At 39.3% G+C, this 18326-nt stretch overlaps 1 protein-coding gene across 1 annotated transcript in view; it reads left to right on the forward strand.

The window, feature by feature from the left end:
• Window positions 1-18326, forward strand: part of ANK3 (ankyrin 3) — a 324133-nt gene that overhangs the window by 258300 nt on the left and 47507 nt on the right. Inside the window, 8 exon segments of the mRNA XM_060285875.1 lie at window positions 7063-7274; window positions 9028-9235; window positions 10517-10613; window positions 11219-11447; window positions 12086-12211; window positions 12979-13101; window positions 13541-13567; window positions 14643-14724. Coding sequence (XP_060141858.1) covers window positions 7063-7274; window positions 9028-9235; window positions 10517-10613; window positions 11219-11447; window positions 12086-12211; window positions 12979-13101; window positions 13541-13567; window positions 14643-14724 — 1104 coding nt within the window.

Raw genomic sequence — 18326 nt, forward strand, 5'->3', positions numbered from 1 at the left:
GATCCTTCTTGCTCTGTTGCAAAACCTGTTACAGAGAATGCTGTCCCAGCTTTTACAAATAAACTAAAGGAGTTACAAGGCACTTAAGACATTTATCATTCATCAGCGAGGCAAGAATGCTGCAGAACATCAGCTTCCATTTCTTATGCAGCAGAAAGCGCCACTATCATGAGAGCTTTGTGCTCCTGGAGTGAGGCCAGTACGAAGTCATGTCACCTTTTGGACCAGGGTGTTTGCACATCCATCCATTACTCATCTGTTTATCAACCACTACACACATGCCAGGTAGTCTGCAAAGACACTGTGTTAAACGGTGGTTGGAGTCCATGTCTGTGTGATTTCATCCGTTCCCCCAGCCTGGTCTTAGGTTCTAATCTCAGCTCTAAAGCAGACCAGCTAAGTCAGTTTGGGTAAGTCACTTAACCTCTCTGAATTTCAGACACTTACTTTACCAAAATGCTATGTGGGCAAAATAGTAATTGACCCGCCACAAAGTAGACATGCAGTAAGTGTAAATTTTAACCTTCTTCCTGGCCAAACCTATTTCAGAACTCACCTCTCTCTTTTCCCTGTGATGTGTGTGTGTGTGTGAGAGAGAGAGAGAGAGGAAACTTTGCTAGTAACAAATTAAAAAGAGAAAGAGAGAGGGATCCAGGGTTCTTTCATAGTCTACGCACTATGAATCACCCTGAAAGGTAAAAAGCTCTTAATATTTTTTTATGCCCTTGCCTCCTTTAATTCTATAGCTATGGAGTGGTTTAGTATATCCTTTTAAAAATAAAACTATTTTAAACTAGTAGATATTTATTGTTGCCCCATAAGCTCCTCTTCTCATATTGAAACATCCTTGAGTTGTTTTTCATGGGATCCTGTTGTCATATTTTTAATAATTTGGGTTCTGGATTTTTAAGGACAGATACAGGGTGAGAGTCTACTAAGACCTCGCTTCTCAAATGTGTCAAGTCATAAAGTCACCTGAGTTGAGTATGGAAATTTCAGGTTCCACCCCTGGCCTACCAACTCAGAATCTCCATGAGAGAAGGCTAGGAATCTCTGCTTTTAATAGGTAGCACCGGTGTTGCTTCTGATCTGGCCAGTCTGGGGCACACTCCTCTGGGAGCTAGGTTCTCTGTGGGTAGGAATATGATCCAGGCACCATGTTTGTGGTGCGCATTACTTGGTTGAGTTTATCTCTGTATGTAAAGGGTGGGAACAAAGCAAAGATTCTTGGTAATATCTTCCTGCTTCTCTGGTCTAAGTAATAGACCATTTTAAACTCCGATTAAATTCAGTCCTGGACAGAACAGTGGCGTTGTTCGTTTTTACATGATCAAACTTCATTCCTATTTGCCTGGAAATCTGACTTTTTTTGATACGCCTTTTTAGTTTACAAATAGCAATATAGCACAGTATACCGTAGTATGAATATATCATAATTTATCTAACTTCTGTTCTACGATAGCCAATAAAATCTTGTGGTAGGCGTCCAGGCCGTAAGCATCCTGTAGTGACTTTACTGGTTTCACCTCTTCCTCTTCCCTCCTCACATTTACCTACTTATCCACATCATTTACTTTCTTATTTGTGCAGATATCCTAGAGTGTAATGGCCCAGCCTTCAACTGTAGCTCTTGAAAAGATTATAAACCAATATTTAGTATTAGTATTTTTATACTTCTATTAACTTTTATTCTCAGAGGAAAAAAGTTAAAAATATTTTAAGTAGACATATATACAGAATGTAATCTGGTTAAGGGAAGATATCTTTTCTCCATTTCATCATGCAGAGGCCTGGGAATATGAGTAATTCAAGAAGGTGTATGATTCTACTTAAAAAATGGGGCATGGAGACGCCAATGCCTGATATCCACACGTTAGTTATTCCACTAGGTTAAGCCTTATCTTTAAAGTACCCGTTAAAATACACATTGAAGGTCAATAACTATGCAAGTTTTAATGGTGACAGAGGAATTGCTAAAAGCTTCAAAATAGAGTACAACACAGAGGGTCCCTGAGTCACTGGCAAATCCTGAAAGACGTCAGAAATTCAGTGTGGACTTAGAAATCTGAGCTTCTCCATTTACCACTCATCTGCTGCATCTGAGGGGTACCCCCTCACCTTCTGTTTGGGGTGGCCTTAATGCTTCATCCAAGGTAAGACGGCATAAGTGTGGCCAAGCGACCTCTACTACGCCAACTGTAGTTCTTCCCAATCCACTGCTGTTAGTTTCCAGGGGTGAGACATCTGTCTCTACCTTAACTCCGCACAGATGTATGTGCACACACCCAAACACACACACAAGCAGCTGAGAAGTGCACATTATCACAATTCCTCCGAAAGATGCCTCACTCCCACCGGTAGGTCCAGAATAATCTTGAGTAAACTTAATACTCACAGGATACATGCTTGTTACAGGCAGAGTTAGGAAATCTGTCTTGGTTGAAGGGTGTAATTTCATGGCAGAGTCCATGTAAACTGCTTGCACTGTGTGGAGTCCTAAGTCTTCTCTAAAGGAGAACATAATCACAGGTTTGCAGCTGAAATTAAAAAAGTATCTACTTAGCTGATGGTGATGAGTTGCACAGCAGTTACAAATTATCACAACTTTTTCAGTTGCAGCATGAGTTATGAACTTCGGAAATTCAGACTTTTTTTTTTTTTTAATAAACTGATTTGACACTACATTTTAAATTTTATTTATTTATTTTTGGCTGTGTTGGGTCTTCGTTTCTGTGCAAGGGCTTTCTCTAGTTGTGGCGAGCGGGGGCCACTCTTCATCGCGGTGCACGGGCCTCTCACTGTCGCGGTCTCTCTTGTTGCGGAGCACAGGCTCCAGACGCGCAGGCTCAGTAGTTGTGGCTCACGGGCCTAGTTGCTCCGCGGCATGTGGGATCTTCCCAGACCAGGGCTCGAACCCGTGTCCCCTGCACTGGCAGGCAGATTCTCAACCACTGTGCCACCAGGGAAGCCCCAGACTTTTTAAAATAAGCCAAATCATGGGAAAGGAAATATACCTGCTCTGTATGGAAAACTTTTATTCTTTATCAATTGGTGAATAGGTGAAAACTTCCCCAGAATATTTTCCTGAGCAAACTTTGATTTCTTCCTGTTTTTCTATACTAGCTTTTTTGTTTTTTTTTTAATTCTTTACCTTTGTTTTCTTTTCCTTCACTAGAGACTCAGTATTTAGGTTTTGACAGAGCAGGGGGGAAGGAGATGGTTAGAAAACAAAAAGGACCAAGATTCCAGTTCCATATTTGATCTGGGGTGAACCCTATTTCTCTCCTAGTTGACAATTAATTTGGTGGTGGTTAATCTGTAAAATGAGAAGATGTCTCTGATCCAATTAGCTAACCATCCATTTTACCATTCTGCACATTTCTGTGTGGAATATGCCGCTATCTCAGCCCTGTGTCTAACAGAGGCGGCAAACGTGTTCGTAGTGGAGGGACGGTAGGCATGTGCTGTAGGTATCAGAGGAATGAAAAGAGGCTTCTGTGAGTAGCAAACAACAAAAGTAAAACCAACACCCCTCCTTGAAGTGTGGAAATCTCCCCTTTGTTTTGTAGCAACTAAAACCACCCCAGCTACATAAACCCAAAGGTAATGCTGTATTATTTCCCACCCTATTCTCACCTCCAACTCCAGTTCTCAGTGTTAATAGCGTAGAAGGTTTCTTCTGCAAATTTCTCTTATAAAAACATACAAACAGGGACTTCCCTGGTGGTGCAGTGGTTAAGAATCCACCTGCCAATGCTGGGGACACGAGTTTGAGCCCTGGTCCTGGAAGATCCCACGTGCCGCGGAGCAACTAAGCCTGTGTGCCACAACTACTGAGCCTGCACTCTAGAGCCTGCGTGCCACAACTACTGAGCCCGCGTGCCACAACTACTGAGCCCGCGTGCCACAACTACTGAAGCCTGAGTGCCTAGAGCCCGTGCTCCACAACAAGAGAAGCCACCACAATGAGAAGCCTGCGCACTGCAACAAAGAGTAGCCCCCGCTTGCCGCAATTAGAGAAAGCCCATGTGCAGCAACGAAGACCCAACACAGCCTAAAATAAATTAAATAAATAAATTAAAACATATATATACACAAACATACAGATTACACTTTTCCTCTAAAAAGGATGAGAAGCCCGCGCACCGCAACGAAGAGTAGCCCCCGCTTGCCGCAACTAGAGAAAGCCCGTGCGCAGCAACGAAGACCCAACGCAGCCTAAAATAAATAAATTTAAAAATATATATATATAAACATACAGATTACACTTTTCCTCTAAAAAGGACCACACTGTGCACGTTGCTCTGCCTGCTGCTTCCTTCCTGACTTTATACATGTCAACCACTACCTGCCTGGCTCCCTCCCTCCCTCCGAGCTCACCTTTCCTGTCACCTCCTCAGAGAGGTGTTTCCTGACCCTCCCCACCCCCACCCCCACCCCCCCCATCACATTCTATTTCCTCCCCTTGATTTTTTTTTCTTCCTATGTGCTCAGTGGTGTGTGCCCTTCCCCCCTTCCCCCCATTAGAATGTAATCTCCCTGTAAGCGGTGACTTTAGTTTGCTCTCTGCTGTATCCCTGGTGACTAGACGAGTGCCTGCACATAGTGGGTCCTCAGTAAATATTTGGTAAATGGACGAATCTGAATCCTCCTCGTCACTCGTTGCAGGAGTGCTGCAAGTGTGAATGAACCGTGACCTATCTAACCAAGCCCTTACTGATGGGCACGCAGGCTCTTTCAAGCTTTAGTCATTACAAGCAATGCCGCTTTGCCTGTGCTTTTGTAAGAAAGACGTCAGAGAATGGGATTGCTGGGTCCAAGGGTAGATGCGTTTTCATTTTGAGTAGAAGATGCCCAGTTACACTGTCAAAAGATTATTACCATTCACACCCACCAGCAATGACTAAAAGCATCTGTTTTCCCCCAGTTTTCTCTGTAGCAGGAGATTGTATCTTGTTTGTAGCAGGAGATTGTATCTTGTTGGAATTGGTATTTCCATGTAAATTACCGAGTTTGAATATTGTAACATAAAGTTTATTGGCCGTTTTCTGTGAATCGCCTGTTTATAACATTTTGCTAGTTTCCGTTGGCTTCTCTGTCATCTTATCAACTTGTAGCTGCCGTTGATATTGAGCATATTAGTTCTTCATTTGTCACGTGTGGCTATTACCTTTCCCAGTCTACCTTTTGTCATTCAAGTTTATTATTCTTGTCATAGAAAGCTTTACATTTTTATATAGTCAGAACTGACTTTTAGGCCTCTGGGTATCCAGTTTTGAGTAGGAAAGTTTCTCCTATTGAAGGCTAAAAGGTATTCTCTTGATTTTTTTGATAATATTTTAATTTTTTAAGTAGTTAAGTCTCTTGTCCAGCTGGAATTTGTATTAATATATGATAAGATATATAATGATTTAGCGTTGTTCTTCCACATAGATGTTTGATTATGTTAACACTGTCCTTTAAATAAACTATCTTTCCCCCACTGAAGTTTAAATATGACTTTGATTTAAATATACTAAATACATAATATATATATAAAAGTACATATATATGACTTACACATATACTATATATATGTATATGTGTTTATGTATACACATATATAAAGTTGAATTTCTTTTTAAAAAATTATTTATTTTGGGCACGTTGGGTCTTCGTGGGCGTTTCTCTAGTTGCGGTGAGCAGGGGCTACTCTTCATTGCAGTGCACTTGCTTCTCGTTGCGGAGCACGGGCTCTAGGCGCACGGGCTTCAGTAGTTGTGGCTCGCAGGCTCTAGAGCGCAGGCTCAGCAGTTGTGACGCACGGGCTTAGTTGCTTTGCTAAGCAACTAAGTGGGTACTTCCAAGACCAGGGTTTGAATCCACGTCCCCTGCACTGGCAGGCGAATTCTTAACCACTGCGCCACCAGAGAAGTCCTGATAAAGTTGAATCTATTTCTTGATTCTCTGTTTTTGTCCCCCTGACCTATTTGTCTATTATTATCTATTTCTTATATTCTTATATTTCTCTCTATATCTGTTTTATTGTGATACTTATAGGTTAAGTTTTCAAATCTTATAAATTCCCCCTCACAAATCTACTTTTCCAAAATACTCTCGGTTACTCTCAAATATTATTGCATACGATTTTTTTTAATGGTTTATTTCAATTAAACCTACCAGAATTCTGCATAAAGCTGGGCTTTTGAAAGAAACCCATCTGGCTGCACCACGGGAGGTAGACTGGAGCAAAGGGGAGGCGAGTGACAGGGAGACAGGCTAAGCGGTGGTGCCGGTAATCTACGCAAGTCGAAACGGCGTCTGAACGAGGGGTGGCAGGAGAGCAAGCCCTTTCCAAGACAGAATCAACGGGACTTTGACCTTTGGATGTGAAGTGTAAAGTCAGTCAGTCAAAGCTATTGGACTGGAGGACCGGGCAAAGTGTAAAATAAATCGACCAGAGTTAGGACTACAAGGCAAGAAGTAGGTCTGCAGGTGGACAGAAGGGAAGAAGATGTGTCCACTTGTAAATAGGTTGAGCTTGATGTATGAGGGCCATTGATGAGCAGACAGAAATTGGTGATGACGATACAAATCATTTGGGTAATTTTAAAATATTTTAAAGAGGTTTTCAAATAAAGTTGTAGAGCCTTTCACACATACTGAAGTGCTTACTTTCTTCTTTTTTTTTTTTCCTTACTTTCTTATGAGGCCTTACTTTTTTCTGACTCATTCTCACTTTGGGCATCTTGAGGGCAGGTTATTGTAAAGAAGCACAGAATTAAGGTATCCCTTCTCGAAGAGTAGAAATTTGTCCATATGTGGTAAAATGCCAGTTTTTGAAAATGTTTATTCCTCTGCAGTAGAAATATTTTTCTACAAATACTGTGCATGAATAGCTTTATAATATTTTTGCAAAGCTTGGTATTATTTTAAGGTCACTATAGTTTTCTGTTTATCATAAAACTGTTTATACTACTGAATCTAAATAATTTTAACTGTCAATATTACACATCAGTTTGTCTCAAGGTATTGGGTAGATAGGCTTATTCTCATGGCTTTTTCATTCTTTTTTCTTTTCAGAACTTGATAGCCCAGAAGAGTTAGGGAAAAAGCGTATCTGCAGGATTATCACTAAGGATTTCCCCCAGTACTTCGCAGTGGTTTCACGGATTAAGCAGGAAAGCAATCAGATTGGTCCTGAAGGTGGAATTCTGAGCAGTACCACCGTGCCCCTCGTCCAAGCTTCTTTCCCAGAGGGTGCTTTAACCAAAAGAATTCGAGTGGGCCTCCAGGTAATGTTCACAAAAAGTTGTTCTCCTTGGTACGTGGAGAGAGCATGTGAGCATGTTCTGCTCTGAAAACTGTTGTCATGACTCATCCTTATGATATATTGCTAATCGAAGCATTTGGGCCATTTTGGGAATGATTAACCTGTTTTAAATAAAAAGTATTACGTATGATGTTAGCGTACTGGCTTATAGAAAAAAGGGACATATTTTAGGGTTTTTTTAACCACAGGTTATTGGTCTCAGTGTGTGGAGCAACAAAGCACCAAACAGCACATATACCATTAAAGAAACTAAGTATATTAGATTTGGTTTATAATATGCCACATCATAAAAATCTATAATAGTGAAACTTGCAAGCTTTCAGATTTTAGTTCAAGTAAATCATAAATGCTGGGTTTTAACCAAACCAGTTGGAACTTGTTTTGGTTTGGAAAGCTGGCTGAAAATCTTGGCAAGAATGGTCTTTCTTCCATTTATTCATTTCTGTTAGAACTTAACCAGTACTTTTTTTTCTTATTGAATAAGGAAAATAACCTGAAATAACTTAATTTGTGTTGTTACTTAATATAGTAATTAATAGTTTAACTGAAAGTTCAGTAAACATTTGGAGCTAAAGATACCACCTTACATTTCAGTAGTATGAAGTTCCCTGCAACTGTCTCCCACATTGAATATTCTACCAAATTGCAAAGAAATGAAAAGAATTGTTAGACTAGAACTGATATCCTTTGAAATCTTGTACGCCTTTTTGTTACTTAACTCTAGAAACCTCAATAAAAATTGAGGGTACAAGTTGCCTTTGTAACGTTTTACTGAACGCCCTGCATAGATTTAAAAAATACTGGACTCGGGCTTCCCTGGTGGCGCAGTGTTTGAGGGTCCGCCTGCAGATGCAGGGGACGCGGGTTCGTGCCCCGGTCCGGGAGGATCCCACATGCCGCGGAGTGGCTGGGCCCGTGAGCCATGGCCGCTGAGCCTGCGCGTCCGGAGCCTGTGCTCCGCAACGGGAGAGGCCACAACAGTGAGAGGCCCGCATACTGCAAAAAAAAAAAAAAAATACTGGACTCAATATTTGTTGTCCTTTGGATTAGACTGAGCGGTTTCTCTGCCATGAGATCTGACATCCTGTCTCTTTCATGCAAGCCCATGCCGTCTGTGTTCTACTGGGAACATACTCTAGCTGTAGGTCCTGCTACAGTGTTAGGTTGTTTTTGTTTTTGCTTTATGCCTTCCTGAAATAGTGAGAAAGGATGAAAAAGAACGATTTTTTTTTTGCCCCATAAAATTTTTTAAAAGATTTCTTTAAAATAACAAAATTTCTGGGAAGTTATGTTCTCTTCCATTTCCAAATACTGATAAACATATTAAAATGTTAAACTTGACTCAATAAAATATCTAACATAAAAAAAGACTGAAAATACCAAGTGTTGGCAAATACGTAGAAGAACAACTAGGACACTCACATCTGCTGATGAGAATAAAAACTGGTACCGCAACGAGCATTTTGGAAAACATTTTGGCAATTATGTCGTAATGGTGGTCATATGTGTACCAAATAGCAATTTGGCTCTTAGATATATAACTACCAGAAACCCATACATGTGGCCACTAGAAGGCATACACAAGAATGTTAATAGCAGAAGAAAGACATTTTTTTGGTGGTCGTTTTTGGGTTTTTTCTCCTCAGTTAAAAAGTCCACTTTCTGATAAGAGCAAAATGTCCACTTTCATTTAAGGTCCTTTCTCTTGTCTCTAGGCCCAGCCTGTTCCAGATGAAACTGTGAAAAAGATCCTTGGAAACAAAGCAACATTTAGCCCAATTGTCACTGTGGAACCCAGAAGAAGGAAATTCCATAAGCCTATCACAATGACCATTCCAGTGCCCCCGGCCTCCGGAGAAGGTGTCTCCAATGGGTACAAGGGAGACACCACACCCAATCTGCGCCTTCTCTGTAGCATTACAGGTTTGGTTAAGTTGTTGCTGTTTTTGCTATTAATGCTCTAGCATTCGCAATGATTCTGTACAAAGATGGAAAGCCTTTGAACATCCCTGCCAACATTATAAGAGTAGGAAAAAAAAAAGAATAAAACATTTTACTTGTCCATCACCTCTTCTCTATTATCCCTGTAATTATTTCTTTAAGATGCTGATAGCATGACATTTTTCAGTGGTATCATTTTTCCTATTAAGTTTAGTGTTAATAGTAGTGCGTTTTTAAGGTGATTGAGGTATTATTGAATCTACTGGAGCATCTAGGTAATCTCTCGGTGACTGAGGTAACAGACCTAGCAACACCCTTTAGGCTATAGGAAATTGCATGGACTTTGGGGGAAACAGAGGCTCCCACAGAGCGCCAGGAGTAGGGAAGAGCCAAGTGAGTATATGATTCTTCTCACCTACTCTATTCACAAGTGTAATCCAATAGACTAAATATGCAGGACTTAGGTGAACACATTTTGTGATAAGCACCCGGAGTCCAGAGCTAATTCATCATTTGATTAACCTGAGTTTATAACTTAAAGATAGGTTTTCCTGTTTGTTTGTTTTTTCTGAAGAGTATTTTTAATGGCTGGTTCCCCTTATAGCCTGGAAAGTTAAATGATTCAGGAAGTATAAAATGACTTTCATTTTAACTTTCCTGATAGTTCTTGACTTCTTTAAAAAATAAAAGAATGGGCTTCCCTGGTGGCGCAGTGGTTGAGAGTCCGCCTGCTGATGCAGGGGATGCGGGTTCGTGCCCCGGTCTGGGAGGATCCCACATGCCGCAGAGCGGCTGGGCCTGTGAGCCATGGCCCCTGAGCCTGCGTGTCCGGAGCCTGTGCTCCGCAATGGGAGAGGCCACAGCAGTGAGAGGCCCGCGTACTGCCAAAAATAATAATAATAATAATAAATAAAAAATAAAAGAATTATACTATCTGCAACAACAAATCTTTGCACATGTAAATTGTGGCTTAAAATGAATGGCTTAAACTTGTGTGCCCCAAGTTTAAGCCATTCATTAGTATCCAGACAAACAGAAAGGTGATTTTTTTCCTAACCTAATATTATCTTACAAGGAGGTCACTATAGGCTAGTCAAAGTATGAAAGGAGAGTAGAGAGGAGAACTATCTTTCGTACGTGTCATTAATGAAAGTGCTGAAGTTTTGCGAGTTACTGGCTATACAGAAAGAACAGGATGACATTAAAAATTTTACAAGGAGCATCTCCCATAATAAAGTCACATATCTGGTGTTGTTCTCTCAGGGGGCACATCGCCTGCTCAGTGGGAAGACATCACAGGAACTACTCCTTTGACGTTTATAAAGGATTGTGTCTCTTTTACAACCAATGTTTCTGCCAGGTATGGAAATAAAAGGATTCCAAAAAGTACTAGGAATTATTTTTATTACCTTTTGGAAAGTAAAAATTGTTGTGCTTAATACCAGTATAATTGTTCTGTAAAATGCTGATGGTGAAGTTGGGCCTAACTCAGAAATTTTAAATTCACTTGGATGTCATTTTATCCGGTTCTCACAGGGAGCCTATAAGGTAGTAAACTTGCTTCTTAGCAATTCATAAAAACGGATAGGATCTTCCTTTCTCTCCCATTTTCCCCCATAAAATTCTTGTTCCTTCCAGAGGTGAAGTAATAAACTCTGAAGCAGGAGTAGAAAGGAAGGCTTGTCGTGGGTATGTGTTAAGAGGGGAAAAAGAATTTTATGGAAAAGAAAATAGAGGAGAAAAATTCTTAGCATTTTCTTAGCAAAAGCATAACAAATAATAAAAGTAGGGTTTCTGTATTTTATAAACAGAGTAAATATCTTTGCTGTTTGTTCAAATGAACAAGTTAATGTTTTGGTTTAGTTCCTTTATATACTCTTTGTTTTAATGGTGAATCTTTTTAAGATTTGGCTTTGACATCTCCTTATTTTTATACTTTGGATATTTTGTTTTTGTCTCCCTCAGATTTTGGCTTGCAGACTGCCATCAAGTTTTAGAAACTGTGGGGTTAGCCACACAACTGTACAGAGAATTAATATGTGTTCCATATATGGCCAAGTTTGTTGTTTTTGCCAAAATGAATGATCCTGTAGAATCCTCTCTGCGATGTTTCTGCATGACAGATGATAAAGTGGACAAAACTTTAGAGCAGCAAGAGAATTTTGAGGAAGTTGCAAGAAGCAAAGATATTGAGGTACCTTGTTTACAGCAAGTGCTGTAAACAGTTACAGCACTTTCGGTTACATTCTCCAGACATTGACTTTTCTTTTGAGGTCCTAATACAGCATGTACTATAAATATCAATTATTGATTTTAGTTTTTGTTTTAAAATGTGATACAGATTCACTCTCAAATGATTTTAAATGTCTTCGAGGTTATCTTAGTTGGTTAAAATGTAGTACCAACGAATCTAGGTCATGGTTGCGATTTTCCTGTGGCCACTTGAGTTATTTTCATGTTCACTGTCTAGACACATCACCATGATTTTCCTTTTTCAATCACTGGATAAGTATCTAAGAGTCCAAAAAAACTTTCAAACTCTATGGGTAAGTGGTTGATATCAGGCACTTTCTCAAATATGTTTAAAGTTGGTAGAATAGAAATAAATCTATAATTCTGTCTTGTACATGTCCATGTTGCAGTTTCCAATCGCAGTTACTAATTGTGAACCGATAGAGTTATTTTTGTGGCAAATAGCACCACCAGAAGTAATTTCCCAATTACAAGACAAACGTGACATAAAAACATGTCGGTCTTTTAAGGTTATATGACTTAAAATCTCAGAATTCTTTCCATTTACCATTAAATTATGTATTTCTTTTACTCCAAAAGGTTCTGGAAGGAAAGCCTATTTATGTTGATTGTTATGGAAACCTGGCCGCACTTACCAAAGGAGGACAGCAACTTGTTTTTAACTTTTATGCTTTCAAAGAAAATAGACTGCCATTCTCCATCAAGGTAAATCACCTTCAAGAGAGACTCTGTGGATTTTCTTTTAAATGCTCTTAAAGAATAAAAAAGATTCTAATGATTTATTCAGTTGGAAATATCCCACCAAACTTAAATTCATAGGAAGAAAGTCAGATTTTTGTCCTAGTTCTACCTGAGTGTACTTTAGAGCCAGGAAAGCTTTATAATTAGTAAAAAGAGTCTCTACCTTTTAAACAGCTAAATGATCATTTATATGTAGGCAAATGTTTGTGAGACCAAGCAATCTAGAATAACAAAATGCATCCTATCTGGACTGCTCAGTAATCAAATAATGGATGAAATCCAAATTGATTGTTCAAGTTTCATCTTTATTTCTGGTGGAACCCGGGGACATTCTGGAGAGACCGTCTTCCTCCTCAGAGAACCAGAGGACACAGGAGAATTGTTTTATTGTTATTACTATTTGCTGCTGTATGGTTGCTAAAACTGAGGCTTTGAAAGAAAGAAATGATTAGACAGGAAGAAAATACATATAACTCAGACTATACACTGGATTGTCAGGATGAGACCAGCAGACGTAACATTCCTGTGTTTGGACTAGGAATTGGGCATTCTAAATCTTGCCAGGTTTAAATGTGACTATGTCGGCTGAGCTGTAATTGTTATCACCTTTTCCGTTTACTATTCCTGGTTCTCGAAGGGCTCCATAAAACAAACACGCTTAACTCTTGTGCAGATGGGCAATCCTCAGAAAAGTCTCTTTCTGTAACTGTCAACTACCTAAATTCTTCTAGATTAGAGACACCAGCCAAGAGCCCTGCGGTCGTCTGTCTTTTCTGAAAGAACCAAAGACAACAAAAGGACTGCCTCAAACAGCTGTTTGCAACTTAAACATCACTCTGCCCGCACATAAAAAGGTATCTTTTAATACTGGCTTATTTTAACTTTCTTTCCCTGGCCTTGAAGAAGGGGGCCCTTGGTATGCAATTAAGGAATGCTTTGTAACATGATTAAAGCTCTTGAAACTCAAGTTTTATTAGTCTCTTTGTGTAGACTGACTAAGTCTTGTGACTGTGGTGTCAGATTCTTATGGTTTGTACGATTGAGTCCTCTGTTTATTGCTTCTGCTTCTGCTGGTAGTTCATAGATTTTGTTTGTTTTCAAATAATGTCACACATTAATTTGCCATGGATGTATAGCTTTGATATTTTTTGTTGGCTTCTTTTGGTTTGCTTTGCTTTCTAAAGCAGCTTGCATTTTGTGCTCCCTACTCAGTCCTTTTCATATCCTGATATTCTTTTCCCTGCTGTCCATTATAATATTCCTTGTCTCTGCAATGCATCTTGGAACCAAAAGGAGACAGAGTCAGATCAAGAGGATGAGGTAATATGAACACTTCTGCTTTTACTCTATCGGAGATAGAATAGAAATGGAACTGTATAAAAGAAGTTGCAGAGGGCTGAAGTGTGGGAAATGTATTATATTTTTGCAGATCTTAGCTTAAATGAGGTAAAGCATACTTTTCCTTAAAGAATAATTTACTCTTCCACATGTACAGAAGAGTACTTTAGTACAATCAATAGAATTAAAATCCAGCTAATGACTTAAAAAGAGGAGCTAAAGTTCTTTAAGCATTTTTTAAATGTGATAGATTGGCATGGATAAATATACGTTTGTGCATATTTTCACCTAGTATCCACTGTTATAACTTTTAAATCAAAGATGATGATAATGTATGACATTTTACATGTTTTATGTACTATAAAATATGCGCTCAGTGGCTATTGACAAATATTTGATATTCTATTTAAAGAAATTTATCTTGGCCATTTTTTAAGAGTATAATTGTTCAATTAAATTTTAAATAAACTTTTTCTTATAAGTTATCTCCTAGTATTTCTCCAAGTTATCAGACCACTGGATTTTTAAAACTCACACCTCAGTAATAATAAATAGAATCAGTAGCCTTAAGACTCAGTAACATTACTTCAGTAAAACCATTAACCTCTTTTTAATCTCCTCGTCTACATTTTATGCCTATTAACATATAGAAACAACAGCAGTAATCATAATAATAAACTTTGTGTGCCTTTTTTTCCTTGAATGTACTCACAACGAGTGAGTGTACATCATGATATATGTGCTTTCAATACGAACAAATTTGGGAAAATTTACTGCTCAGCATCAGAAGTCTCTGTAGTGCTTGTCTTTTATTTGTAGTTCCCTGTAGTCTGCTGTGTTGGTGCTCTTATATTTTGCTAAATGATGGTTATTTGGCTAAGAATTGGGGTGGGGTTGTAGAACCACAGTAGGAAATTAGCATTTCCCTGAGGAAAATCCGTAAGAAGAAAAATAAGGATAAACAAGATATCAACATGCCATTCTACAGAATGTTTCAAAATGATGAAAATGTCACAAGGAAGTGGAACATAATCTTCCTCTTTTTTTTCTTTTCCAGAACGAGAAAACGGATAGACGACAGAGCTTTGCATCGTTGGCTTTACGTAAGCGCTACAGCTACTTGACTGAGCCTGGAATGAGTGAGTTTCCTAACACACTTACTAATCTATGTGGATTTTTATAAGAAGAGACATTTTTTCTATACTAACTGAACTTTGGGGTCATGTGAAAACCCAATGGCAGAAGAAAATTGCCGGTGGGAAAACTTTATCATGAGATCTAAGTAATATATTGTATATAGTTGGAGATGTGAGGTACAAACACCCCCAGATCGTAGCTTTCAAAGTGTTTTTAAGCCAGTAGCTATTTTTTTTTAAATTAGAAACATCTATCACTTGAATTTGAAAACCTTGATTTTACCTTGGTAGTTAACTGTGTTAGGAGATAATGTTGTACCAAGGTTGCTTTAAATCCGTGCTCAAAAGAGAAAATATTTACTTTCATCCATGTGGGACGGTATAAAGGATGATAAAGTAACTCTGGTCATCTCATTTTTCTTAATATATGTAGGTCATTATATCTTAGTCCTGATTCCTTTTTGTCCCAGTTGGCAAGAATTATATTTTCCTACCTTCTTGAGGTGGCACTTGTTTACTGATTTATGTTTCCTCCCTCCCTCTCTCTCTCCCCTTCCCTCTGCTCTTTATTAAATATCAGCTCTAAGGCTGGCCTTCACTAGACGGGTTAAACCCTTTTCTTCTCTCAGTGATTGTTTTGGTCCATTGTTAACTGGCTTGCAAGTATCAAGGCATAGGTTCATTCAGTCATATTCGTTCGTTCTCTCTGTCTCCCTCCCCCCTCCCTGTGTTTCCCTCATCCTTATGTTTATCACCTCTGGTGATCACTGCCTTCAAGATAATCCTCTCCACCAACAGGAACTAAGAGTGCTGAGAGCAGCAGTGTGTTTGACCGATGTAGCATGGTGCCACTTGAACCATCAGAGGAGGATTTATACAAAAATTATTTTTAAATTAGTGAATCATTTCTAGCTGCTTCCCATTACTCACAGTTACTTGAATTCAGGGAGGATTGGAAATTTACCAGTAAGAACCACAACTCTGGTTTTTCCCATCTTTCCTGAATTCTTGTTTCTGTGGGCCAACATAGCATATTAAATGTGCAGCAGGAAACTACTCTACTACTTCGCTCAGGTGGTCTTAGCATAATCTTCTGCAGTCTAGCTCCTGGAGTACATACTAGGGAAGCTTTTATATTCAGACACCAAATGGGGAGCATAAGAGAAAGGAAACCCAACCACGCTCATGAATGTTCTTCCAGATCTCTTTTTTCCTCTAGCATAAATGTCTAAATCTTTCCAAAACCATAAGAGCTGAAATTAACTCCCATTATGCTACAAAGCAGGGAACGTATGTGTGTATGTAACTAGATGGTTTTTCTATACAACTGAATCTCCTGGGTGGAAGTTTTCCTTGGGATACTCTTTTGCCCCAAAGCTAAGGTTCTCATGGTGTGGATGCTTGGCACTGCCAGGCAGTAGCCTTGAGCTTTGGACAGTCTCCATGGACCAGCTACTTGAGGTTGGGGTACCTCTGGGCAGGCAAGCTCCTATCTGATTTTGGTCCCTAAGGTATTTGTTTGAGGAATATATGAGTTGTAAGGTCAGGTGTGTGTGCTGAGACAATTGAATTTTTCCCACCTCTGAAAGGGTTGCTACTTCTTGGTTAGCTTCAGTTAAGGTAAATGTAGTTTGTCTTCCTTGACTTTTGATAGAAGGAAGAGGGTACTTTTCTCTCTGTTTTACGAGAGGGAGCATAATGGTGGACAGAAGAATGGGAAGAACTAAGAAAGGACTAAAAGAAAACCTAAGGAAATGTTATGGCCCCTGAATTGGTGTTAGAACTCCAAGTGAAGGCAGCTTTTCCTGTACTACCCTGTCCTTTCCGACGCCCCCCTCCAGAAAAAAGATTCTGCTGTAATTCAGTGCCTGACACCCAGAATTCCCTTTGTTATAAAGGGTATCACAAAATATGTATCATTAAAGCATAAAATATGTAACTAATCAGTAAATGGGTTGCTTCGTGCAAAGTATAAAACCCTAGATGTGGTTCAGAAGACTGTTCTGCTTGGTGAAGCCAGACTTCAGTGGTAAAGGAGAGATGCTTTGCCAGTTTCTGGTAGTTATAAAAATAAGTTCTCTTGAGCCATTAAACGGAGCCCAAATCACTGAATTGAAGGAATCCCCAAACCTTCCATTTGCAGTGTGGTGTTTCCAAAATTAAGCCAATGTGGAGAATTGTGACTAGGAGGGGTAATGAATGGGTGAGTTTTTTCCTTAGTTCTTCCACTTTTCTTTAGAATAATATGTAAGCCTAGAAAAGGATATGTTCTGAATGTTTGAATTTAAATGTACACCAGGAATGAAAATCTTCACCCTTGTGGGAGTCGCTGTTAATCCAAGGACTGGATTGTAGCAATGGCACGAGCACAGCATGAAGAGCGTAAAGATGAAGCAGATTCTCATTTCCTCTTCGAGTTTCACTCTTATTCTGAACACCAGTGCTTTCTGGAAGCGAAACTCTACTCAACTTTGACATAGAACGTTAGCCCTTGGCAGGCATTCCGAACCTCTGTGACCAGCTCAGTTTGTTTCCTAGAACTGTAGAAGTAGAGAGGACTCAGTGTGTGCTTGCTCTCCCCCAGCGAGGGTGCTTACCTCATTCGTATGTTTCTTATCCCATTGCCAGAAGAATGCTGGTACTAAATCCATCCTTCCTGGTGGTAGGTCTGCCTCATGGTTGCGCCAGTGTTCGAGGTATCCATGAGTCCCATGAATATTCTGGGAAGGAACCAGAATTGGTCCCTTTGCTATCGATAAAATATATACACGGATATATACCGTATCCTACTGTAGAGAGTTAAATAGGGGGTGTTAAAAATATGACTGCTTTTAAGATTTCCCCCATGATACCTTTTGAGAATTAGAAGTAAATGGATTAGGAAAAATATCTGAGATAAACTATGTGCTTTTATCTGTAATGAAGACAACACCAGACATGGATATATTCAGTTGCAGATGGATTTTTCATATGCAGTATTAAATATTTTCCTAAAAAATCTCAAAAGGGGACTTCCCTGGCGGTCCTATGGTTAAAAGACTCCGCACTTCCACTTTACGGGGCACGAGTTTGATCCCTGGTCAGGGAACTAAAGATCCCACAAGTTGCGAGGGGCGGCCAAAAAAAAAAAAAAAAAAAAAATCTCAAAAGGTACCAAGACTTCACATCTCATGGAAAAAGTGTACTCTTCTTTCTAAATACTCTTGTGAAAGTGTTTTTAAAGTTTACACATTGTGCATAATATGGCATAAAAATTGTATTACTTCTTTGGCTCGTTTGCCATGATATATCGCGCATGAGAAAATGTTTTCAGTTGCTTTGCTTGCTTATGGTAACCATGAACCATATTTCTGGTTTTCTTTCCCCCCTTTGTGTGTGCGTACACATGCATTCTAAAATCATTTCATGTTACGTTCCTTTTTTCCTCACCAAAAGGAATATACTGCATGGAAAAGATAAATGCAAACATTCCTTTTGTTTTTTTTTTTCTTTTAAAATTCTGACTCAGAAAACTTCTTGCTCTTATTGGCTTTTTACGGGTGTGAAGCATAACCGAGTTGTGCATGGAAGATACAGATTTAAAATCCAGTGGCTTCACAGTTTGC

This window comes from Globicephala melas, chromosome 16 (genome assembly GCF_963455315.2).
Source record: "Globicephala melas chromosome 16, mGloMel1.2, whole genome shotgun sequence".
Taxonomy (NCBI): domain Eukaryota; kingdom Metazoa; phylum Chordata; class Mammalia; order Artiodactyla; family Delphinidae; genus Globicephala; species Globicephala melas.